The sequence below is a fragment of the Bos indicus x Bos taurus genome, chromosome 13, assembly GCF_003369695.1.
Source record: "Bos indicus x Bos taurus breed Angus x Brahman F1 hybrid chromosome 13, Bos_hybrid_MaternalHap_v2.0, whole genome shotgun sequence".
Lineage (NCBI taxonomy): Eukaryota > Metazoa > Chordata > Mammalia > Artiodactyla > Bovidae > Bos > Bos indicus x Bos taurus.
Window position 1 is genome coordinate 61,733,890 of NC_040088.1, and position 25,701 is coordinate 61,759,590.

Genomic DNA, 25,701 nt, shown 5'->3' on the forward strand with positions numbered 1-25,701 from the left:
CACGACTGAAGTGACTTAGCAGCAGCAGTATGCGGGATCTTGGTTCCCTAACCAGGGACTGAACTTGTGCTCCCTGCAGTGGAAGTGGGGAGTTGTAACCACTGGACTGCCAGGGAAGTCCCCTCTGATACAATAATTGAATATTAAAATACATTTGCAAAAAAAAAAAAAATTCCTTTACTTTGGTGGATCTTCTTCTTCAAACAATAATATATCAGAATATCAATGTGTACCAGGATGGCTTTTGAGGAAGCTGCAAATAAAATTCTTTCTGGGATGAAAGAAGCCACAAATAAAACTAGCGATCCTTTTACTTGAGTGATAATTGGCTCAGGTCATGCTTGACTGAAAACCTCTGAAAGGAAAAATGTGAGAACATTCTTCCTCACACAGGAATCAACTTGGCCTCTTCCAGGGCTCAGCCTCTTGTCTAAGAGTTCTGTCAGGATGCCTTTATGTTGCCTGCACATAAGGATATGTCTCTGCTCTGTTCACAGTACAGGTTTGCTTCTGGAAAATCTGCCTTGATTTAACAGTTGGCTGGAATATTACCTCCCACAAATTCTCAGTGAACAAGGAGAAACAGCCATGGAAGATTCACTGTCTTCACCAAACAGAACTGCCACAAATGAATGTCATTCTAAACTGTAATTATAAGATAACCCCTATAATGTTTCCAGCCAATCCACTGCTCTGAAAAGTCTAATTTGCACTGCATTTACTTTCTATATTTGAGAGATGACATAATTAAACAGATGTAGCACAAGTCTAGAACAAACAGCATACGCATGTGATAAATCAAGTCTACCGCTATAAGGAAATAAAAGAGGAACAAGACCTTTGAACAAAAGGGAAAGGAATGATCTAATCTTGAGACGTATTATATTGTAACCTCTTGCTTTACATGAATACATCCAGGACACAAATAATAATCACCTTTGGTACTACCATACCCAAGCAACTTTTAGGGCTATTCTTGAAATAGAGGGAGGTTTCTGAAAACAGAAGCTTTCAAGAAATGGCTATTTACATGATCAGAACTACTACAAATAGCAGTTACATTTTTGATTTTTAATATGATGACCAGCTGCCCAAGTAACATATATGTTTTTATTCTAAAAATATAAACTGCACTAGAAAGGCAAAAGTGATTTAAACCAAAAAATAAAATATATTATGTGATAGGTATGGCTCTGTCAATATTTTTTAACCTCAATTTCTATACTTTTTAAAATAAATCTTCCTTTAGACTCTCAAATAATTTTATAAGAATGTTTTAAATATAGAATGGCACAAAGCTGTTCTTTTGCTGAGAAATTTATGTAAACTAAACAGTCACACAACTATCAGTCAAATAACTTGTCACTCTTTTAAGCTCTTCTTCCTATTAATAAAAGAAATATATCTGCACAACCAAACTATTCCAAAGAATCCAAGCTGTCTTGGCTTGGCTATTTAATTTCACTCCTCCTAAATTATTAGTTCAACACTACCAGAGAGATAGCAAATGCCAATTAGACTTATAAGCCAAACAATATAATTAAGAAGCAGCAATTAGCCTAAATCAACCTCCTTTCAATTTACCCCTACAGCACTCAGACTCTGAGATTACCCTTCTTCTACATACTGGGAATTTGTTGGATCCTGTGGACAACGACAAATGCATCTGACAGGCCCACTTTCACTGGGTGATTGGTCGAACTTATCTGTGTGACCAAGACAGGAATCTGGAAAAGAAAAAGCATATTGTTATGAGTTAGATTTGAATTTCATTCAGGGGTAGGGGTGGGGAATGTCATCATTCTGTTTAATGGATAAAATTAGATGATGGAGATGAAGGGACAGAGAGAGCAGGAAATAGTAAAGAAAAAAGATATAAATATCTGAAAATAACATCTGTTTAGAGCTATTTGATGGGTTAAAGTGACAAGAGGGTTCCTAGTCCTACAGATGGGGCTATTTGATGATGAAAGTAACAGATTCTCCGAGAATCAAATGGATGTTGAATGTTGAAAACTTATCACACATACTGGCACACCATGAATGCATGTAGTGCTGGCTATCATTTCAGAAACACAGATTTTTTTTGGTTTCATTTGTTTTCCCTAAAGACTGTATTATATATTCATTTTCATAGTTGAAAAAAATCCTTGTTTTCAAGTGGCCTTGTAGATATAAAATGTAGAGAAAGACAATAGTGTGCTCTTAACTATATATTATTAACATACATTTGATTATTACATTGATTAAAATTAATATTAATAGATAAATTAAAATTAATATTAATATAGTTGATTAATATACAGTGAGATTTGGCATTTGTTTGTTAATGCATGTCAAACTTCACTATCCTCGGTAAAACTCATATGGAAAACACATTATTATGGGTCAGTTTAAGGTCATATCTCCTAAATTTAAATCTCAATAGAACCAAAATCTGAATATTATAGACATCTATAATGCATTCATTTTAAAAAATTAGGACACACTGAGAATATACTAAACATGATACAACAGTAGTAAGACAAATTCTTACTACTAGTCATTTTTTCTAGATTAAGAAAAGAATCATTAGAGGTATGATTACTATTTTTACTACCAGTTTTATAGAGGAAAAAAGGGGAATGAACAATTCTATTCACCATTACAATGAAAAGAATAAAATACCTAGGAATATATCTACCTAAAGAAACAAAAGACCTATATATAGAAAACTATAAAACACTGGTGAAAGAAATCAAAAAGGACACTAATAGATGGGAGAAATATATCATGTTCATGGATCAGAAGAATCAATATAGTGAAAATGAGTATACTACCCAAAGCAATCTATAGATACAATGCAATCCCTATAAAGCTACCAATGGTATTTTTCAGAGAACTAGAACAAATAATTTCACAATTTGTATGGAAATACAAAAAACCTTGAATAGCCAAAGCGATCTTGAGAAAGAAGAATGGAACTGGAGGAATCAACCTGCTTGACTTCAGGCTCTACTACAAAGCCACAGTCATCAAGACAGTATGGTACTGGCACAAAGACAGAAATATAGATCAATGGAACGAAATAGAAAGCCCAGAGATAAATCCACGCACCTATGGACACCTTATCTTTGACAAAGGAGGCAAGAATATACAATGGAGAAAAGACAATCTCTTTAACAAGTGGTACTGGGAAAACTGGTCAACCACTTGTAAAAGAATGAAACTAGAACACTTTCTTACACCATACACAAAAATAAACTCAAAATGGATTAAAGATCTAAATGTAAGACAAGAAACTATAAAACTCCTAGAGGAGAACATAGGCAAAAACACTCTCCAACACGATCCTCTATGACCCACCTCCCAGAATATTGGAAATAAAAGCAAAAATAAACAAATGGGACCTAATTAAAATTAAAAGCTTCTGCACAACAACGGAAACTATAAGCAAGGTGAAAAGACAGCTTTCAGAATGGGAGAAAATAATAGCAAATGAAGCAACTGACAAAAAATTAATCTCAAAAATATACAAGCAACTCCTGCAGCTCAATTCCAGAAAAATAAATGACCCAATAAAAAAATAGGCCAAAGAACTAAACAGACATTTCTCCAAAGAAGACATTCTGATGGCTAACAAACACATGAAAAGATGCTCAACATCACTCATTATCAGAGAAATTCAAATCAAAACCACAATGAGGTACCATTTCATGCCAGTCAGAATGGCTGCGATCCAAAAGTCTACAAGCAATAAATGCTGGAGAGGGTGTGGAGAAAAGGGAACCCTCTTACACTGTTGGTGGGAATGCAAACTAGTACAGCCACTATGGAGAACAGTGTGGAGATTCCTTAAAAAACTGGAAATAGAACTGCCATATAACCCAGCAATCTCACTGCTAGGCATACACACTGAGGAAACCAGAAGGGAAAGAGACATGTGTACCCCAATGTTCATCGCAGCACTGTTTATAATAGCCAGGACATGGAAGCAACCTAGATGTCCGTCAGCAGACAAATGAATAAGAAAGCTGTGGTACATATACACAATGGAATATTACTCAGCCATTAAAAAGAATACATTTGAATCAGTTCTAATGAGGTGGATGAAACCAGAGCCTATTATACAGAGTGAAGTAAGCCAGAAAGAAAAACACCAGTACAGTATACTAACACATATATATGGAATTTAGAAAGATGGTAACAATGACCCTATATGCGAGACAGCAAAAGAGACACAGATGTATAGAACAGTCTTTTGGACTCTGGGAGAGGGCGAGGGCAGGATGATATGGGAGAATGGCATTGAAACATGTAAATTACCACATGTGAAATGAATCACCAGTCCAGGTTTGATGTATGATACAGTGTGCTCGGGGCTGGTGCACTGGGATGACCCAGAGGGATGGGATGGGGAGGGATGTCAGAGGCGGGTTCAGGATGGAGAACACATGTACACCCATGGCTGATTCATGTCAATGTATGGCAAAAACAATACAATATTGTACAGTAAACAAATACATTAATTAAAAACACAAAAAAGAAAAAAATCTTCAATAAATAAAGGGACAAGAAATGAAAAGGAAGGGTAAATGCATGAACAAATCTTTAAGTAGAAAAAGCAGCTTGTGGACCACCTGTGGGAAATTCATTAAAGAACATATTAGATCAGATATGGTTGTATAAACCATAATAAACAGCATACCAATAAAAAGAAAGGAAAATAACTTGGAGAGAAGATATAATAAGGGCTATACTGCTTATTTTTGCCTCAACATCATGAAAGTATAAAAAGGGTTATTTCATTGAAACTGACCAACTAAGAGGACATTTTAATGTTTCTGAAATTTGTGGAATTATCTCAAAACAAGTAAATGGAAGATGACATTTTCCCTTTATGTACTAATCGGTCTTCTCCTGAACAATGTTGTGGTATTGCCAATTTTATATCAGTGTGCCCAGTTCTTAACCAGCATTAAGAAGTATTCTGATATGTGGACAACAGAAACAAACAAAATCAAACCAAGATTTTTGTCCCTAAAAGTTTATTTACTAAATGAAACTCTGAGATAATTTATTTAGTAATTGCCAAGTCATACTTGGGCTTCCCAGGTTACTCAGTGGTAAAGAATCAGCCTGCCAGTGCAGGAGACATGGGTTCAATTCTCAAGTCAAGAAGATCTCCTGGAGAAGGAAATGGCAACTCACTCCAGTATTCTTGCCTGGAAATACCATGAGCAGAAGAACCTGGTGGGCTACAGTCCATGGGGTAGCAAAAGAGTCAGACATGACATGGCAACTAAATAAGAACAAGTCATACTTAGTATCAATATATGTGGCTTGAAGTATACTAGGTAAGTGGTAAGTATAGGAGCTGGAGTGGCAGGAAGATGATTCTTGGTGAGCATGTCATGGATTTAAGGAGAGGGAGAAGAAGTCAACAGCATCATCAAGACTTCTGGTCTTAGTAGCAAGAAAAATGGCATGCTTTTCACTGGGGCCAGTGTGCTGCACAGCTTCAGGGTTCTTCCCATTGCTGGCTATGAGCATAGTGTCCTCTGCTTGTGCAGAGAAGACAGCTGTGAAGAGCAGCATAGAAAGGTCCAGAGAAGGAGGAGACTAGGGGCAGGAAGCGATGCAAAAGGAAGAGGGCTGCAATACCACTGGCCTCAAGCGCTCTTCTTTCACATTTTATAGAGTGCATGAATAAAAGCATAGAATTTCTAAAACTCTGCTATTTTATCCTGATTAAATATTAACATGAAAATGTACAAGAAGCTTTTGACTCTCCACATTTTCCTAGACGCCAGCCAAGTCTTTTAGGAAACGATTACATATCATGTTTAGAATAAAACCACTTTTATCAATTGGATGAAATGCTTAATTTGGGAGAAGATTAATGAGGCCAAGTGTAGGCTTTCTCTTAGATTTCTTTCAGGAACACGTCTGCCTCTCTTCACCTGATACTGTCCTATCTTTTCCACTTTGCCTTCTTGGGCTGTTATCTTTTCACTTCAAAACCTCAAAGGCGTGGGGTTGTTCAGCATAAAGATGGTTCATCTACTCACTTACTGCAGTAAGTAATTGGGCCATGTGAGCTCCCTGTGAGCGAGTCAGGCCAGGCTTCACAGCTTATAATGAGAGGCCATTTGTTAAGCTAAATCAGGAGCACGGCTAAAACTACATTTAAAATGAACAATTTTTTTTTTTTTACTAACATCAACAAAGCAATTGTGTGTGTGCATATGTATACAAATAAACTGTCTAGAATTAGAACTGAGAGTGCACAAAATTAGCACAAGGACCTGTCATAGTGTCACAGTCCCCTACTCTATAGCAGACTCTGTATTGGATACAAAGTACGCAACTCAGAGAAGCCATAGCCAAGGGTAATGTCCAAGAACAAAAACTCTGAAACTCTACTTATGGAAGCTATTCTTTATCCTTTCTCCAAATTTATATTCATCCTTAAAATCTCTCCTAAGTTAGTTCCTGAGGATGTCAGTCAGGAAGCCAATCTGCATACAATCTCTGAACAACACCAGCTTTTAAAAAATGTGGCTTCATTATTTTCAAGAGCCTGTAATACTCACCTTTTTATGATTAAAGCTAAGCTTAATTTTCACTTGACCTCCGTATGATTTGTAATGAATCATAAATTTCTAAGAACAGGTTTTTCATTCCACAGGACAGATACAGAAAAGGAGTGTTAACACCAGTTAAAATATGCTTCCATTTCGGCTTACACAAGCATTTGTCAATTCTTTTCTTTTAAGGTATTTTAATTTTCCTTCCATTTCATAAGACATAGATAAGTTTGTTACTTAAGTAAGTATAATTTTTTTCTAGAAATGATACAGTGAAGCACATGAAGTATGGAGGCAGAAAAGAGTTGGAATAACTAGGTGAAATTAAGGCAGGAAATGGTATCAGGCGTCAGCTTAGGGCAGAGCATGCAGGGCTTTGGGGGAAGATTCAGAGACAGAAATTGTTCTCTTTTCCGTCTGTGGTATTATTCTCCAGGACACAAGGGCCAGACACAGTACTGAAAACGTGAACTTTTATGTCTGTCTCTATAACAGTTAGGTGGGTAACAGCATGCTGCTCGAGTCAGAGGGAACAGAATTTTATTTTTCTGTGTGTTCTGCCCTGCAAACCTTGCCAAAACATTCATTTGTTTCCATTATGGCCCAGCTATGTATCTAATAGGCAGCACAGCATCTCAGCAAGGGTCTGATTGCAGAGCATGTGCTCCCAAGTATGAATCATATGCCTAGCAGAATGCAACTGGAGAAGAATTACTTTAAACTCATTTTTGTTCACTCGCTAACAACAGCAACGTGGTGTCTAATAGCTTATACATGTACCTTAAAAAAACCCCAAAGCTTGCAATTTTAACCACTCTTACCTTCACTTAACCCTTAACTTCCTACCTCATCTCCCTTAAAAATCTAACTGGGCTTCTCCTTATGCAGTAGGACATCCAATTTTTAAAAGTCATGCTCTCTTTTATTACTATCAAAGCAACACATAAATTCCTGAGTATTAGGGCTTAGTTGTCTGAAAACTACATTTGAACAGCAGGGCTTTCAGTTAAATTTGACAATACAAACATCCATTTGCTTTCCTGAATATCGCTGCCAGTTCTCACAATTGTTTTAATCTGCTTCTAGCTTTCAGTTTCTGAATGTTTTTCATATGCCAGCTATTCAGCAATGCACTTAATGGCCTGAAAGCAAAGATGAGCCATAAGTTAAAGATATATTATTTTTAATATTATTATTAAAAATTATTTATTTGGCTGCATCAAGCCTTAGTTGTGGCACTTGGGCTAGGTTGCCCTGCAGCATGTGGGATCTTAGTTCCTCAACACATCACCTGCATTGGAAGGCAGATTCGTAACCACTGGACCACAAGGCAGTCCCTAAAGCTATATTCTTAAAATGCTTCCTACTCTCATTTTCATGATTGTACCCCATAGAAAATCTGGAAGCAGACAACAGGATGAAATTGACAAGAACAGCTCTATATTAAAAGAGGGGCTTCCAACTTCATTTCTACATAAGTTAGAAATGGTCTCGGGTAGGAAAGAAGAAATTGATGAAGGAGACATTGGAGAGAGCACACCAAGAGTAAATTTTCTAGCCAATTGCCACTGAGTGGAAATGTAGGATGAGTGTTCCAGGGCTTCTGATTTCTCAAGAAAGGAGACAAATCTATATTTTTATGTGAAATCTTCAAATATCTAGATGTGGGAAATATATCCATTGGATGAGATTGTTGGATGGCATCACTGACTCAATGGACATGAGTTTGAGCAAGCTCCGGGAGTTGGTGATAGACAGGGAAGCCTGGTGTGCTGCAGTCCATGGGGTCTCAACGAGTTAGACATGACAGAGCGAATGAACTGAAGTGAACATATCCATGTTTTAAATACACATCACTGAACCCTCTGACTTAAAGACTGCCCATTACTGAACTGACAAAGTAGAGCTGGAGCATCTTTTAAAAGAAGAGAGTGAGGCAGTTACCCCCTGAAGAAGCCTGTACAACTTGGCTCAGGATAATGAAAACCATAATGGGGAGATCTTCTGATATGATAGCTGGATAAAGGAATTTGCCTAAACAGTTGGGAATAAAACAGCGAGGGAAAGGAAATGGAATTAGGAAGCATACCCTGGATTTGAGGAGGCCTGGGAAAGTACAAGGCCTTTTGCCTCAAGGACAAATTAGCTCTTAGGTTCTGGAATCCTCAGAGCAGAGAAATGGGATATGGCCTGATATGGACAGGAGCCCTGTGTGAAACAAACCTCTCCATGTCATCTCAAAGATTAAAGGGAAGTGGGGCTTAGAAGGAGAAAATGCACCCAGGACGATCAAATACCTTGTCCAAGGACAACATAACCTACTAGTTGCAGGGCGGCATTAGAATAAACTTTCTGTTCTAAATATAATTATTTCTTGTAGGTCATTGATTCCTACTTCCTTGCTACTTTATTTAGTTATTTTCACTCCCAATATTATAAAGGAAGAATGGTTCAATCTGTCATTATCTTGTACTATGGGAAGTTTTAGAAAATGAAGATATTGGGGAGCTTTAGTATGTGAGATAACAAAATTGTATAAATGCAAATGAATTAGAGCCTAAATAAAGCCATGCAGATACAATTTTGCACTTTATGTATTTAAAATAGAGGGAAGTGATATGATATAAAAACATCTGTATCTACATTTTTCTTGGAATTATTTCTTGATAGTTTAGTGTTTTATGGTTTGCACTTTATGTATTTAAAATAGAGGGAAGTGATATGATATAAAAACATCTGTATCTACATTTTTCTTGGAATTATTTCTTGATAGTTTATAATTAGCGTTTTATGGCATCTGGGTTTTCTGAACCCTGTATGATACATTTATCAAATAAATTTTATTTAAATATATAAATATATCTATACACACACACACACACACACACATATATATATATATATAGTTTCTGGGATGCATATACATTATATTAACACATGTTAAGCATTCTAGCATACACAGCAATAGCCATAACAGCAAATCACTTCATACCTAAATGGCAATTGTTTCACTGTTCAGTTCTTTTTGGCTTTCTCCTTTTCCTTTGAATTTTTTTTTTCCCTATAAATTTTACAAGCTCACCAAGTGTTCACCTTTTAATACTTTCAGGATGATTATCATGAATGAAGGATCATTACAGTTTAAGTAAGAGAAATAGTTCTCAAAGAAATTTAAAAAATGCATTTAGGTTGCCAGTTAAACCCACAACCAATTGGCAATGATTTATTAATTATGCATCCTTCCACAAAAACAGTAAATGTTACACTAAGGAACATTAGGATGAAATACTTATATGGTAGAAGAGATTAAAACGTAATTTAACCTAATAAACAGTAAAGTTCCTCTATATATACTTCCTCTAAAATTTGCTGCAGGATGAGATAATAAGTATTGGTATTCAACCATGAAAATGGATAAAGTAGACTGACTCTAAGGTAGGACATGTATTCCTCTATGGCCATAAAAAGACTGCATGACTTTTCTTTTTAATCGTATTGTCTGAAACCTCCCACGAACTAGTGAAAAAAAAAATAATCAAATTTACAATAGTCACAAAATGGATCACTTCCTTTCCGAGTCTGTATCTGAAGTAACAATAAATTCAAAATATAATAGGAGAAGAAAGATGAAAGAAGTTAGAGAAATGCAACTCCTAAAATATGATAGTATACTAGGACAGGCAGCATCAAGAACTGTAAGAATTCTGGTTTCAAATCTGTAATGTTTTTGGAATAATATTTTGTGTGTGTGTAAACAGGCAGTTTCCTTGTTACATTATCAATAGACCAAGAATTTCAGGGTCTGTAGTATAATCAAGAGCTCTCCTGGTGGCTCAGTGGTAAAGAATCCGTCTGCCAATGCAGAAGACCTGGCTTTGATACCCGGGTTGGGAAGATCCCCTGGAGAAGGAAATGACAACACACTCTAGTATCCTTACCTGGGAAATCCCATGACACAGAAGCCTGATGGGCTACAGACCATGGGGTTACAAAAGAGTTGGACACAACTTAGCGACTAACAGGGCTTCCCTGGTGGCTCAGATGGTAAAGCATCTGCCTACAATGCGGGAGACCCGAGTTCAATCTCTGGGTTGGGAAGATCCCCTGGAGAAGGAAATGGCAACCCACTCCAGTATTCTTGCCTGGAAAATCCCATGGATGGAGCCTGGTAGGCTACAGTCCATGGGGTCACAAAGAGTCGGACACGACTGAGCCACTTCATTTCACTTCTTAGCGACTAACAAGAATAATTGTAAAGCAAACAAACATCACTATTCAATGGTAACTTAAAAAAAATACTGAATCTGTGTTCTATTATGACAGCTAGTTATTCCTATTAACAGAACAGAAAATGGTAATTTGATTTTTCCAAAATCCATTTATCTGAGAAAGGATCTATGTTTTTATCATTATTTTCACTTATGTACACCTTCTTTTCATTTTTTTTTTAATTAACAAAATAGGGTCTTTCCTGGTGGCTCAGTGGTGAAGAATGCCTGCCAGTGCAGGAGACACTGGTTCCACCCCTGATCCTGGAAGATCCCACGTGCGGGCAGAGCAACTTGGGTACCACAACTACTGAGTCTGTGCTCTAGAGCCTGGGAGCCACAACTGCTAGGTCCACATGATACCACTGAAGCCTGCATGCCCTAGAGCAGGTCCTTGGCCACAAGAGAAGCCCCCACAATCAGAAACCTGCGTACCGCAAGTAGAGAGTAGCCCCTGCTCTCCGCAGCTAGAGGAAAGCCCTCACAGCAACAAAGTCCTGGCACAGCAATAAACAAAATAAATAAATAAAAGTATTTTAAAAATTAAAAAGTAATTTTAGTTCTGTATATTTAATCAGAACAGGACTATAAAATTATACTCCTTTATGTTCTTACAATTTCATTAGCTCTATAGCTTAACTCCTGACTTTATGGGACGATAATTGTGTAATATATTGGAGTCCGATGGAAAGATTATTAAAAAGCAATCATTAAAACATATTTATTGAAATGAAACAAATGAGAAATAGATTTGTGACTTGTTGTACATAACCTTCTTGGGAAAGAAAAAAAACGTTGAGGTGTCCTCGGGTCACCATATTAAAGAATATTGCTGTGGATTGTCCATATGAAGCTCTGTAACCTCAGGCATATCAATTAACCTCTCTGTCTGCATAGCTGTAAAATCAAGGTAATTGTGTATGACCTAACTCCATAGTCAAGCCACTCACATTTACTAAACACCTTCTATGTGCCTGTGCCTTTGTGGAAGGATAAGAATATAAGATATTGCTGAAGAATTGAAAACTATCATGTGTGTGAAAGCACATTGTCAAGGATAACACATTAGGCAAACAACTATGTCACACTCTCAAATTATAAATGCTTTTCTAGAAAGGCCAGGAGCACCTAGCTGTAACCTCAAATGGGCAGGAGGGTCTTTACTGTGGCAGATTTTACAAGCAGAACCTTGCCTTAGACAAATAAAATACAAGACAGTTATCAGGAAGAAAAAAGTAGAACAGAAAACAAGGAACTGGTTTTTAACCAGGAAGGAGAAAGGGCAGCAAGGCAAATGACAACGAAATGCTTTCCTTTAGAACTCTAAATTCACAAGGACTGATAGTCTGGGAATATCAAGAAAGTGTTAAAATTGCCTCTCAGCTTAATATTCCCATGACAATACAGGAAAATCACAATGGAAAATTTCTCTTCAGTTAAATAAAGAAAAGAAAAGGACATTTAAAAAATATCAATCTCACTACAAAGAGAGAATAGGAAAAATAAACTGTTACTATGCAGTGTGAGACACCCATTGAGAACAGTATAAATAAAGATGACAATTTTGATAATAAGGTTTAGAGAGAGAGAGAGACCACAATAAGAACACAAACCTCTGTTTTGACAAAGCCTACAGTTAGTGCGATTTCAGATTCTAGACTTTCTGACTCTTCATCTTTCCAGAAATTTTACCACTGTTAGTTACAATGTCGAAAATAACATTGCATAACATTACTTGGCAGTTCCAGCAATACACTGGATTACAATGAAAACCAGGAATGCATAAGTCCCTTTAAGCAATATTCTCTCAGATTCCAAGGAGCGTGATGTAAGGAACAGGTGGGCTATGATATCAAAACAGCTTTGGGTGAGGATGCAACAAGCAGAGTAGATCTTCTCGTCTATTCTATGTCCACAAGTGCCCCAAGTAAATGATTAATTCCACATGGAAGAATTCTTCAAAGGAATGGAAACATTTAACATGGTTATGAGATTTCCAAAAGTTGGCCTACTTAACTGAAACATAACCATCCCTCACTTTATAGAAAAGATAGATTTCAGAAGACGTGACCAAAGTGAATCCTTTTAAAATCATTGGCATCTTTTTTAGAGTCAGGGATTCATTTCCCAAGGGAAAAATAACCCTTCAGTGGGAAATAAGATGGTGAGTCAGTATTGTAGTATTATAAATACTCATTTAGACATGGTCAATAATGCCCATTATCAATTCACATTGTCAGAATTTCTCTCACGATTAGTGACTGCCTAAAACATCATTTCTGATACTTCTGAAACTTTATTCTTAAATTCTTTGCTACCTTCTCCCCAAGTTTAGGTTGTCTAATAGATCTTAATTACATTGTCAACAGAGTGTTAAATCAAACATGCTATTATTCTAATTTAGACATTCTGTAAATTTAAGGTTGCAATCTAGTCAATTTCTATTCTCTGTCAACGTGGGGAAATGAAACAAAGTTTAAATTTCCTTATTCATTCTGTCACTTAGATCTCTAATTAATCTTTGCTGCGTGCCTGCTTAGTCTCTTCAGTTATATCCGACTCGTCGGGACTCTATGCACTGTAGCCAACTAGGCTGCTCTGTCCATGGGATTCTCAGGCAAGAACGCTGGAGTGGGTGGCCATGCCCTCCTCCAGGGGATCTTTCTGACCCAGGGATCGAACCTGTGTCTCCTGTGTCTCCTGCTTTGCCAGCGGATTCTTTACCACTGAGTCACTGGGGAAGCCCTAATCTTTCCCATCAGGTAGCAATAAACACTAGCCAAAGGACTTGTCGACTCAGCTGTTCTGGAATGCTCTCAGTATTGGGTCATCGAGCCACACAAATCTTCATGTCTATTAACACTTTGAAATTAGAGTCAAAAGATGTCACAGAAGTTGATGAGGCAAAAACAAATAATATAAACATAAACAATCAGATTTAGATGAAAATCCTTCCAATTGGGAATATTTTTTTTTCTCAGAGGCATTTCATTATACTATCACAAGAATATAATTATTTAATAATTTTAACGAAATTCAAGGGTCATAATGCCAAAGATATCAGAATGCAAAAATAAAACCCCAAAATAACTGGTGTTATCCAGCAGATTTTAAAAACTGTATTTTTTTAAATAAAGCAAAAGAAATCAAGAGGTGAGAAAATGACTTGAGGTTCATGAATGTTAAATGCCCTTTACTTGACACCTGGAGAAAATGATAGAGAGGTCAAAGGTCAAAGGGGGAACGAACTCATCAACATATTACTTACTTCTTTATATCCAAAGATGATGCGTCCATCCATGAGGAGGGTTGCTTGGAATGTGAAGCTTCCCAGGTTGTAATTATCCTGGAGATGTACATGGTCCCATTGGACAACAAGCGCTGTGCCTATAAACCCCATTGGAACAGAAGAAATGCGATGAGAAAAATAAATCAATCAGTTCTGGTGGGAATCTTCACAAAAGCATGGATCTAACTTTCTCATCTAGTAGTTGTGCTACTTGAATTGTATATAGTTAACTGGAATTCTGTTACTGAAATAGCATTTGGGATATTTATAAAGAATTGAGTATTCTCTAAATCTAACCTCATACTGAGGTTAATATTGAGCCCAGTATGGGGGAATTTTGCCTTAGGAAGTCCATTAATGTTAATGGGTTTACTGTCTGCTTAAATTTCCATGAGCCACTTTCAAAATGCAACCCAAGTGACTTGAATGAACTTCAAATACATTTGACAAATGCTGAGAGAGAAAGGAACACATTCAGGGAAGCTAGCATCACTTATAACAGACTTGAAGATGTCTCTTCCATATTTAGAATTATACTCTTCCGTGCTGAAGACATTTCTTTAACACTAATGGGAATTTTCTTCTTTTATTCACAATGCCTGCATTTCTGTCTTTGTAGTATTGCTTCTAGAAGGTTGCAAGGTAGCTTTAAGTGCCCCAGGCTAAGATTTCTGAAGCCCCCTTGAAGTACACTGGGATGACTCTTCAGTGCTATATACCACAGTCTGATAAGTCAATCTGCCAATGTTTACTATAAAATTATTAACATGAAATATTAATTGAAACACAGCTTAATAGCCACCAATGAGACAACAAGGATGAATCTGGAGGGGCACTAAGCTAAGTGAAATAAGCCAAAAAGAGAAAGAGAAAAACTGCATGGTATCACGTTCGTGTGAAATCTTAAAGCAGGGACTAGAGTCTGGGGCAAAAAGAAATGCTAACAAAAGGATACCAACTTTCATTGATATAATAAATAAGGTCTGAGGATCTGATGTGTAACACAGGGAATACAGTGTCTGGCACTGGAGGTATGTGTGCTTGCTCACTCGCTCCAGTCATGTCCAACGCTGTGACTCCATGGACTGTAGCCTGCCAGGCTCCTCTGTCCATGAGATTCAATTCTGGGCAAGAATACTGGAGTAGATAGCCATTCCCTTCTCCAGGGGAATCTTCCTAACCCATAGATCTAACCCATGTCTCCTGCATTACAGGTGGATTTTTTACTGTTGAGCCACAGGGGAAGCCCAACACTGTATAATATAATCAAAATTTACTGAGAATAAAACCTAAAGAGTTCACATCAGAAAAACAAAAGGTACATATGTGAGGGGATGAATATGTTAGTTAATTTGATGGTAGAAATTCTTTTCCAAGGTATACATATACCACATTATCACACTGTACACTTTAAATACAGAAAAATATTTGTTTCTTTGAAGTAAAACTTTATAAGTAAAAACATTATTTTTGACTTTTACCTTGGTATGTTTAGTCATAAGCAGCACCTAAGACATAGCCCTGTTTTAAGTGAAAATCCATGTCTCTTCCTTTCATGGGCATCTCTGTATCTCTACTACTTTTTTTTTTTTTCTAAACTGGAAAAGGCGAGGACAGTAATAACCAGGTAATTTTCCATAATTGTAGAAGTAAAAGGGTCTTCTGATCATGAAATGCCTCTTAACAACAGCTTCTTTTCCTTCACACGTGTCCACACCTTTCAAGATCTGGTCTCCTCCTAATTCCTATCCTTGCTAATTTCTATCTTCACTAATTTCAATCAGCACTTTGATGGTGCAGAGAGAACACGGAATTGGCAGGCAGATGATCTAGACTTGGGTCCTGCCTCTCAAACTTTTTGTGTGACTTTGGACACAATCTGCTTGAACCTGTATCTTCTGCAACATGGGAAGACTAATTTTCACTTTCTAGAGATTTCTGCATTCAGCTCCCAAATACATAGTTTCTGCACATTCTTGTGCATAAAAGAGGTCTACCTCTTTTTGAGTAATTAAATGTTTTTAATGCAAATTCTGATGATGATATTCTCCCCATATTATTATAGCAGGCTTTATAAAATAACACTAAAATGTGTGAATAAGTCCTATCACAGCTCCTCCAACATTTGTTAATTTAAGTGGGTCTACTAGTAAGATTGCTGTTGTTTAGTTGGTAAATAGTGTTTGACTCTGTGACTCCATGGAATGTAGCCCACCAGGCTCCTCTGTCCAGGGAATTCTCCAGGCAAGAATACTGGAGTGGGTTGTCATCTCCTCCTCCATGTGATCTTTTCGGCCTAGGGATCGAACCTCCGTCTGCTGCCTCTCCTGCATTGGTAGGTGGATTCCTTACCACTTAGCCACAAGAGAAGCCCACTAGTAAGATTAGTTGAGTGTAAATGTTATCTTTAAATTTTAAAATTACCTACATTAAAATTACCTTCTTAAATTTTAAAATTATCTCTATTTTGTTTTATGAAATAATCAATATTTCAAGTTTCACCTGTTATTAAATCTAAAACCCTATAGTCCACAGGTTAGTGAGAGCGGCTTCTAGAGATATAATCTTATATTTCTCTTAGCAGATAATGATCACATATTGCTCTCTAGGTAGCACCTAACACAGGAAGCAACTAGATAAGTGAATCAAAAAACATTTTCTTTCGTCAGCTACGATGTAGGAGAATAACCTGTCAAGAGCAAAACTTGGACTCAAGCATGGAATTTACCAAAGAGCTGGGTTAGAGTGGTGCATCTCTTGGCTTATGACTGACAATCATATGTTGTTTCTCTGATGATGGACACAAAATCTAATGGCACAGTTCCTCCTGGTGGAGCTGAAGTTGTTATTTAAGCTCATGTTACAGACTACATGAGTTACTGCACCATCCTATGTGCTTAACGGAACTGAGCAGCTGGAACTTAGTATCGCTAGGGTGATCATCATACTTTCTGATCAGTAGTGGATGCCAATTTTTTAATCTCCAAAATAAAAACAGGCAAGTAGGCTGACCTAGGGGCATTTAAGGTCACTATTAACTCCAAATTTTCTGATTCTATGTTTGATTAGGTTTATGATTTCGATAAGAATTATGCTTCTAATCTGCTATTTATGAGCCATCAAATTATTTTTCTAATAAAAGATTTAGTTTAATAACTTTTCTAGTTCTTGTGCATTAATATTCTGTGACTTCCTTACACTCCAGTAGTTATCTAGTCTGGCTATCATATCTGGAAGCATCGTCTGATTTTTAAAACCTAGTGTTTTAATACTGCAGAAATTTCATCTTAGAAGAAATGTTCTAAACTGCTGCTGTCTCCTTTAGAGAAGTTTTGCTTTCCTAAAATGTTGAGTTTCCCATCCTTAAGCACTCCTTCAATGATCCTAACCAATCAGAATTAGAAATATTTCAGTAAGTTGCTCTGGTATGAAAGGACTTTGTGAAGATCCTTACAATATTGAGAAGTGCTTCTATCATTTAATAAAACACAGAAATTACTAGCTTTTATTATTATAAGAACTCAGTATTCCCATTGATTACTACACAGAAGATATTTCAATAAAGTAAAAATACAATAGTTCTTGAGTATTTGTACTTTCACAAGTCTCAGAATTAAAAATCAATTTACATACTTAATTTTTTTCATTTATTCATTCATTGTATAAATATTGAGGACCTACTGTGTATTGAGTTCTCGTGCCAGGTATGCAAGAGAAAATCATTTCTTATAAATAGCCACTGGCCTTTAGAATCCAGTTGAAGTGGCACATATCAATTTTTCAAAATCATTTTAATAAAGGTAAAATTTAACTACGGAGCTACTTAGGCACAAGATATGTGAGAGAGTGTATGGGGAAGGAGACAATATGTTTTATGATTTTGATGTTAATGATATAAACACTTGATCAACAGAACCTTGTGTCTATGACTAAATGTCTCAACATAATCTAGTAAGTGACAAAGCTTGGAAAATACTCAACTTTCTAAACTACATAGGGTAGATTCCTTAGGTGATTCAGGAAATAAGCTTCAGATAAGTTGCTCACTGTAGCTCTGTCTAAAGTATACTCAAAATCTGCTTGTATATCTTTGACCCTTTGTACGTCAATTTCCTTTAAGTGAGAGGACAGAATATAACAGTTCTTAACATAACCGAAGGAAATAATTATTATAGTTAATATTTAGAGTTAACTTCATTTATTGGAGCATACTTTGGTGTTATTCAAATTGTTTGAAATCTGTTTCTCAAAGTGCACATCTGAATGTGTTTAGTTGTCTTCCTCTTTTGCTATTTTGACTTGTAAAATGACTTTATCACACTGGCCAGATCTCTTTCAGCAAAGTGATGTCATTTTCCCAAAGCTGAGGTCACCAGTAAGTCTATGCTACCCTACGGTTAATTTCTCCCTTGGTCATTAAGGCAAGACAAGAGGAGAAATAACTCTGTTCAGGCCACATGCTTCTATTTTTTAAAAGATGATTCTCATATGGGCAAATAAATAATATTTTTGTATTGTAAAGAGTACAGAAATTTCTATTTTTAAGTTTCCAAAACAAACTCTCTTTTCCTATATTCTTTTTCTATCATAGTTACAGTCTTAACTAAGATGTAGACAGGAAAATTCATTTATGTTTTTAGGAACATCAATTTCTTACTTAGGTTTGGGGGCATTTAGTGACATAGTCTACTTCTTCCTTGACTATTTTGTGTGTTCCCCTAAAGAATTAGTAGGGATAGACTGTTGTCAGTATATACGATAAAATTTAACAGCTCTATTTCATATTTCAAAGTCAGGAAAACTTTTTCCGTAAGTGAATTTTGTTGTTTAGTTGCTGAGTTGTGTCTGACTCTTCTGCAACCCCCTGGACTGTAGCCACCAGGCTCCTCTGTCCATGGGATTTCTGTACTGGACCGGTTTGCCATTTCCTTCTCTAGAGGATCTTCCCTACCCAGGAATCATACTCACGTCAACTTGGCAGGTGGATTCTTTACCACTGAGCCATCTGGGAAGGCCAAGTGAATTTTAATTACTCACTATCCTATATTTTCTGGAGAAGGAAATAGCAACTCACTCCAGTACTCTTGGCTGGAAAATCCCAAGGATGGAGCAGCCTGATAGGCTACAGTCCATGATGTTGCAAAGAGTCGGACACGACTGAGTGACTTCACTACTACACCATCCTATATTTTCAAAATATACAAATAGTTTATAAGTTTTAGAAATTTAATATCAATATATTATGCCACTTGTCTCTACCTAAAAATCAGAACTAAAAAATTTTCCTTATTTACTTCTTTTTAGTAGGAAGGACTTACTTCAAATAGCATCAAATAAATGTGTTTGCTTTGTCCAAAACAATGTTTGCTGCAACTCATTTATTATATTCCCTAATACATGTTAATAAATGTTTGTTAAATGAGCAAATGAATGAATGAATACGTGAGTGACATTTTACCATATACTTTATCCACTTATTATAGTATTAATTGGTGCAGTATAACATTTGTTACCTCAGGCTATTTGCACCAGTTAAAAAATCCAGTCTAAACCCAACATTACAAAAATATTAATATGAATCTGATGATCAGTGTTTATAAGTATACATTCAGCAAAATATAGGCTAACCAACACATACCATTATCAAAATATCTGACAGTTGAATTTCTGGATACACTGGGATCAAAATTTGCCATTAAAGGTGCTATGTACTGTGTGGCCGTTAGCATTCGGTGCACAACTTCACCAGTGTATATGAAACCTGTAATTAGAAAAACAGGAGGTTGTTAAGAAAAAAACAGAATATTTTAATTAAAATATCCCAACTCCACTTCACTGACATTTTGAAAAATCACAGTAGCTAAAAAAAGAAACATAATTAATATCTTAATATCTGATCAGCAATAGTTGAGTCTGGATTAATATGGTAGCAGAATAATATACAATATGGTAGCAGAATAGTAATCATAAACTTATTATATGTACAATTAAGTGTGTGACTTAAAGTCACTTAAAGTGACTACTATCCCAAGAGATTATTAGGGTGAAAAGGCTAGGATAGTACTGTAAGTAATCCAAACATTAAATCTGCCTTTAGTAATCCCTTGTTATTTTTATACTAGTCAAACAGGTAAGCTCAGTTTACAAATTAATGTATTCTCATGATGTTCAGTTACACATTCTTAATCTCAGTTTAGGACATTTTAGAATTCACACATACATATATTTAGTACTAAAATGCAGAAAGTATTTTGAACCATCTATTCAAAGTTGAAAGGAAGCTAAGCACTAAAGGATAAACTTCACATTTCTCAGATTGCTCAAGTAGCACCGTATCAAGGAGTTAGTCTATATGTAACCATTGATAATGCACAAATACCTCTCTATTTAGAGAGTTATCGATGTCAGCCTATTTCAGCTATTGGATAACGAGAGGGAATTTACTATGGAGAACTTCATCTTGAATTAAATTTCAATAGCTCCCATGTTACAACTCTACCCACTTTCAATTATTCACACTGGGTTTATTTACTTTGTGGATTATCCATGACAAATTGTTAATCCTATACTGGCTTCTGGCCTCCAAGGTCTTTAGCTGCCTAAAAGGAGAGTCAGCTCAGGGAATACTAATTTCTAATATTAAACTAGGAAGTGCACAATTAAGAACATATAAAAACATTCATATACATACATTAACCAAAGAAAATTCAAAGCAAGTTATTTGTGACAATGCAATTGTAATGTTTAGGTAATTATAAGTTAACTACATATCTGGGGTTACTATAGATCATTTTTATATTAATATTTTCATAAGAATTAATTTAATTTTTTAAGAATTAATTTTAAAAAAAGCAGAATTTAAAAAAAAACCCACAAAATTATGTTGAATTTAAACCCCTAAAAGTGTAAAACTTTTATCTCATTTCATGGTCTGAATAAAGCTTTCATTAGCATATCATGGCCCTCATTGTTTCAAATTCTCTATTGCAATTTCTAGTAAGTTATTGGAGAATTAAATCTGTAGTTTGTTATTGTTGTTTAGTTGCTAGGTCATGTCCAACTCTTGTGAGATGCCATGGCCTGTAGCCCACAGGGCTCCTCTGTCCATGGAATTTTCCAGGCAAGAATACCACGGTGGGTTGCCAATTTCCTTCTCCAGAGGATCTTCCTGACCCAGTCTCCTGTACTGGCAGGCAGATTCTTTATCACTGAGCCACCAGGGAAGCCCTAAATCTGTAGTTATTTAGTTTGAAATCAATTTCTGTCTTTCCAGCAGTGTCTTCTTTCCTTTGACTTCCTTTTTATTTTTCACCAAAGGCATAATTTAATCATAGCCATTCAGGTTTTAAAAAGATACTTAAACTGGTAAAATCTTTAGCATGTTATAGTCATCAATTACTCTTTGTTCCTCATTCACCAAAAAAAAAAAAAAAAAACTTTCAAAATAAATTCCCAGTGTCTTGAGCAGAACTTTGTAATTTGCAATGTCACACAGCTCAAGTGTACTGAAAGACGACAGTAGGGTGAAAGTCATTGCTTTTACTTGATTTCCCTGTAGATTCTCAGAGTCATGCTCTCAGTGTTCAAAGTCCAACACCCTTAAAATTATAAAGATGAAGAGTGACTATTTTTCAGGGTCTGTGATTTTTTTCTCTTATCCTCACCAGTGTGCCTTTTATAATTTCACCATTAAAAGGAAGACAACAATTCTATAAATATAATCTTTTAAGGAAAAGATTGATTTACACTCTGAAAGTGTTCTTTCAGGGTCAATATCTCTGGATAGTTATTCCTCTACTTTAAATTTTCCATGTACTAATAAGAGAAACTGATTGAATTAAAGAATAAGGAGAGCAGTAATTCAAGGCAGTAAGATAATTTTAAATCAATACAATATTCATTCATTGAAACAACTGCAGTAAGAAATTGCAGCAGCAATTCCTAAAAACAGAATTGAAAAATACAGTCATAAAAGATTTCAGATACATAATTCTCACTATTTTTAAAATAAATAAGATTACATTTATTTTATAGATTTCTCAAAATGTTATTCTCCATTCTGTATAACCCAGTTTTCAGATAAGGAGAATCACTCTCTCGCTTCCTCTCATCAGGAAAAAGTTTTCCAGGACTAGAATTTCTCAGATTTCAAAGGTGAAGTCTCAAACTGTTCCCAAAGAACTAAGTGAAAAGATGAAAGAATTTGCTAATGTGTAAAAGCTATATTTGTATGCTAAGTCACTTCAGTCGTGTCCAACTCTGTGTGACCCCATAGACAGCAGCCCATCAGGCTCCCCCGTCCCTGGGATTCTCCAGGCAAGAACACTGGAGTGGGTTGCCATTTCCTTCTCCAATGCATGAAAGTGAAAAGTGAAAGTGAAGTCGCTCAGTCGTGTTCAACTCTTAGCGATCCCATGGACTGCAGCCCACCAGGCTCCTCTGTCCATGAGGATTTTCCAGGCAAGAGTACTGGAGTGGGGTGCCATTTAAACTATAGGAGTATTACAATTGCTACAACTTCTACTAACAAGAAGAGAAGTGAAAAATTGCTCAGTCATTTGCGACTCTTTGCGATCCCAAGGACTTTAGCCTAGCAGGCTCCTCCGTCTGTGACATTTTCTAGGCAAGAGTACTGGAGTGGGTTGTCATTTCCTTCTCCAGAGGATCTTCCTGACCCAGGGATCAAACCCAGGTCTCCTGCATTGCAGACACTTTACCCTCTGAGCCACCAGGGTAGACCCACTAACAAGAAGCTGCTACTATAATTACTAGCACATCTGCCACTATGATTAATCTGCTGCCACTATTACCATTAATACCACTACCACGAAGACTAATGTGAAAAACAATTCAAGAATACAAAGATTCCACTACTCCATACAATGAGTTTAATTTTGCTAATTCAGAGAATATTTGTTTTCTTTAGCCATATGAAACCCAATTCCTCCATTATCTTAGGTTAGTTCTTAATGACTATAAAGTAAAATGCTTGAATGTAGCCATGGGCCCTACTGAGTTCTCCTTACACTCCTAAGTTTTAAAAATATCATTTTAGAAATGATTAATAACTGAGTGGAGAGAAACCTTCCAGGCCTGCTGAGAGCAGGGAGGGAAGTGTAATCAGGTGTTGAATAAGAACCAGCTATGCAAAGTAAAGCATCCTTTATTTGAATAAATTTTTTCCAAATCTTCAAAAGCACTCATAGCTGTCTCTTGTCTTTAGTTATCTAGGGCATGTCCAGTTGTACAGAAAAAATATTTCATTTTTCTGGTCCTTCACATTTTAAGGTAATTTAGGTAACACATATTTACTGTTTTTAAATTTTTTTTTTTTATTTTCAAGCTTGGTTGTAGCCACTTGAAAAGCTGATCACAAAATGTCTCTTTTACTCATTACATATTTCTAGTTTAAATAGAATTTATCTACCTGGTCATAAGATTTGTAGAAAAGTGGTTATTACTGAGCAAATGTGTAACTCAGTGATACTTCCACTTAAAAAGTCCAAATAAGAGAAGCAAATGTGTTTAGATTTTTGAATTTCAACAGTTACACACTTCTCTTGCTTTCATTACTAAGCCTAAAGTCAAGTTCTGAGCTCAGCTATAATTGGCAGATTTTCTCTTGCAACTGAAGGATCTACTTTGCTATTTCTGTAGATGGTCTCTGCTGCTAAGTCACTTCAGTCGTGTTTGACTCTGTGCGACCCCATAGATGGCAGCCCACCAGGCTCTCCCGTCCCTGGGATTCTCCAGGCAAGAATACTGGAGTGGGTTGCCATTTCCTTCTCCAGTGCAGGAAAGTGAAAAGTGAAAGTGAATTCTCTTAGTCAGGTCCGACTCTTCGTGACCCCATGGACCAGCCTACCAGGCTCCCCTGTCCATGGGATTTCCCAGGCAAGAGTACTGGAGTGGGTTGCCATTTCCTTCTCCAGTGCAGAAAAGTGAAAAGTGAAAGTGAATTCTCTTAGTCAGGTCCGACTCTTCGTGACCCCATGGACCAGCCTACCAGGCTCCCCTGTCCATGGGATTTCCCAGGCAAGAGTACTGGAGTGGGGTGCCCTTGCCCTCTCTAGTCACTTGAATAATCTATAGTTCTAAATTTGTACACCTCCTCAAGCATTTGAGAATTCTATCACTGTAAGTCCTGATATGAATAACCCCTACACAATAATTATATATTTACTAACCATGATTACATATTTATTAACCACAAATATTATTCTGGTAATTGTGAGATTAGCCAATACCTATGTGGTGCTAGTTCACTTTAATCGTATTCCACTCTCTCTGACCCCACAGACTGTAGCCTGTCAGTCTCCTCTGTCCATGGGATTTTCCAGGCCAGAATACTGGAGTAGGTTGCCATTTCCTTCTCCAAGGGATCTTTCTGACCCAGGGATTGAACCCACATCTCTTACATCTCTTGCATTGACAGGAGGGTTCTTTACCACTAGCGCCAGCCAGGTACCCCTTTCCAATAAAGTCTTGTGCTTTTTCAGTACATGTGTCTTCCTGAACAATTCATTTTAGAATATTAAACAAGAGCCTGCTCTTGGGTCCTGGAAGGGGTCCCCTCTCAGGTAACAGTTTCACTCAGAGGGTGGCACACACAGAAAGGGCCTGGAAACTGCACACATACACCCTTCCCCTTCCCTTTGCCTTATGCATCTCTTCCATTCAGGTGTTCCTGAGTTGTATCCTTTATAATAAACCAGTGTGTATATGAGTGAAAATTGCTTCGTTGTGTCTGACTCTGCAACCCCATGGACTGTAGCATGCCAGGCTCCTCTGTCCATGGAATTCTTCAGACAAGAATAGTGTAGTGGGTAGCTGTTCCCTTCTCCTGGAGATCTTCCCAACTCAGGGATGGAAACCAGGTATCCCGCATTGCAGGCAGATTTTTCACCATCTGAGCCACCAGGGAAGCCCAAGAATACTACAGTGGGTAGCCTATTCCTTCTCCAGGGGATCTTCCCAACCCAGGAATCAACTGGGGTTTTCTGCATTTCAGGTGAATTCTTTACTGGCTGAGCTACCAGGGAAGCTCCAATACCTATATGCATGTGTGCTAAGTTGCTTCAGTTGTGTCCAACTCTTTGCAACACTATGGACTATAGCCTGCCAGGCTCCTCTGTCCATGGAGATTCTCCAGGCAAGAATACTGGAGTGGGTTGCCATGCCCTCTTCCAGGGGATCTTCCTGACCCAGGGATTAAACCCGTGTATCCTATGGCTCCTGTAGTGAAGGCAGATTCTTTATCACTGAGCTACCAGGGAAGACCCCAATACCTATATGGGCCTTACCAATTACATAATTTTTATATATTTTCTTCAATGTGTCCTTATAATAACTTTGAAAGGAATTACATTATTGATTTTGTTGTTGTTTAATCACTAAATTGTGTCTGACTCTTTGTGACCCCATAGAATGTAGATCACCAGTCTCCTCTGTCCATGGGATTCTCTATGTAGGAGTGGGTTGCATTTCCTTCTCCAGGGGATCTCCCCCACCTGGGGATTGAATCTGCATTGCAGGTGGGTTCTCTACCTCTGAGACACCAGGGATGTCCACGTTA

General features: G+C 36.9%; 1 protein-coding gene across 2 annotated transcripts in view; it reads right to left on the minus strand.

Annotated features, from left to right (window-relative positions):
• The window catches only part of PLXDC2 (plexin domain containing 2), a 418,172-nt gene that overhangs the window by 103,408 nt on the left and 289,063 nt on the right, over positions 1-25,701 (minus strand). For both annotated transcript variants that reach the window (XM_027560001.1, XM_027560002.1), the window contains exons 5-7: positions 19,765-19,887; positions 14,106-14,224; positions 1,628-1,727 (exon numbers count right to left, since the gene is read on the minus strand). In XM_027560001.1, coding sequence (XP_027415802.1) covers positions 1,628-1,727; positions 14,106-14,224; positions 19,765-19,887 — 342 coding nt within the window. The remainder of the gene's footprint in view (positions 1-1,627; positions 1,728-14,105; positions 14,225-19,764; positions 19,888-25,701) is intronic.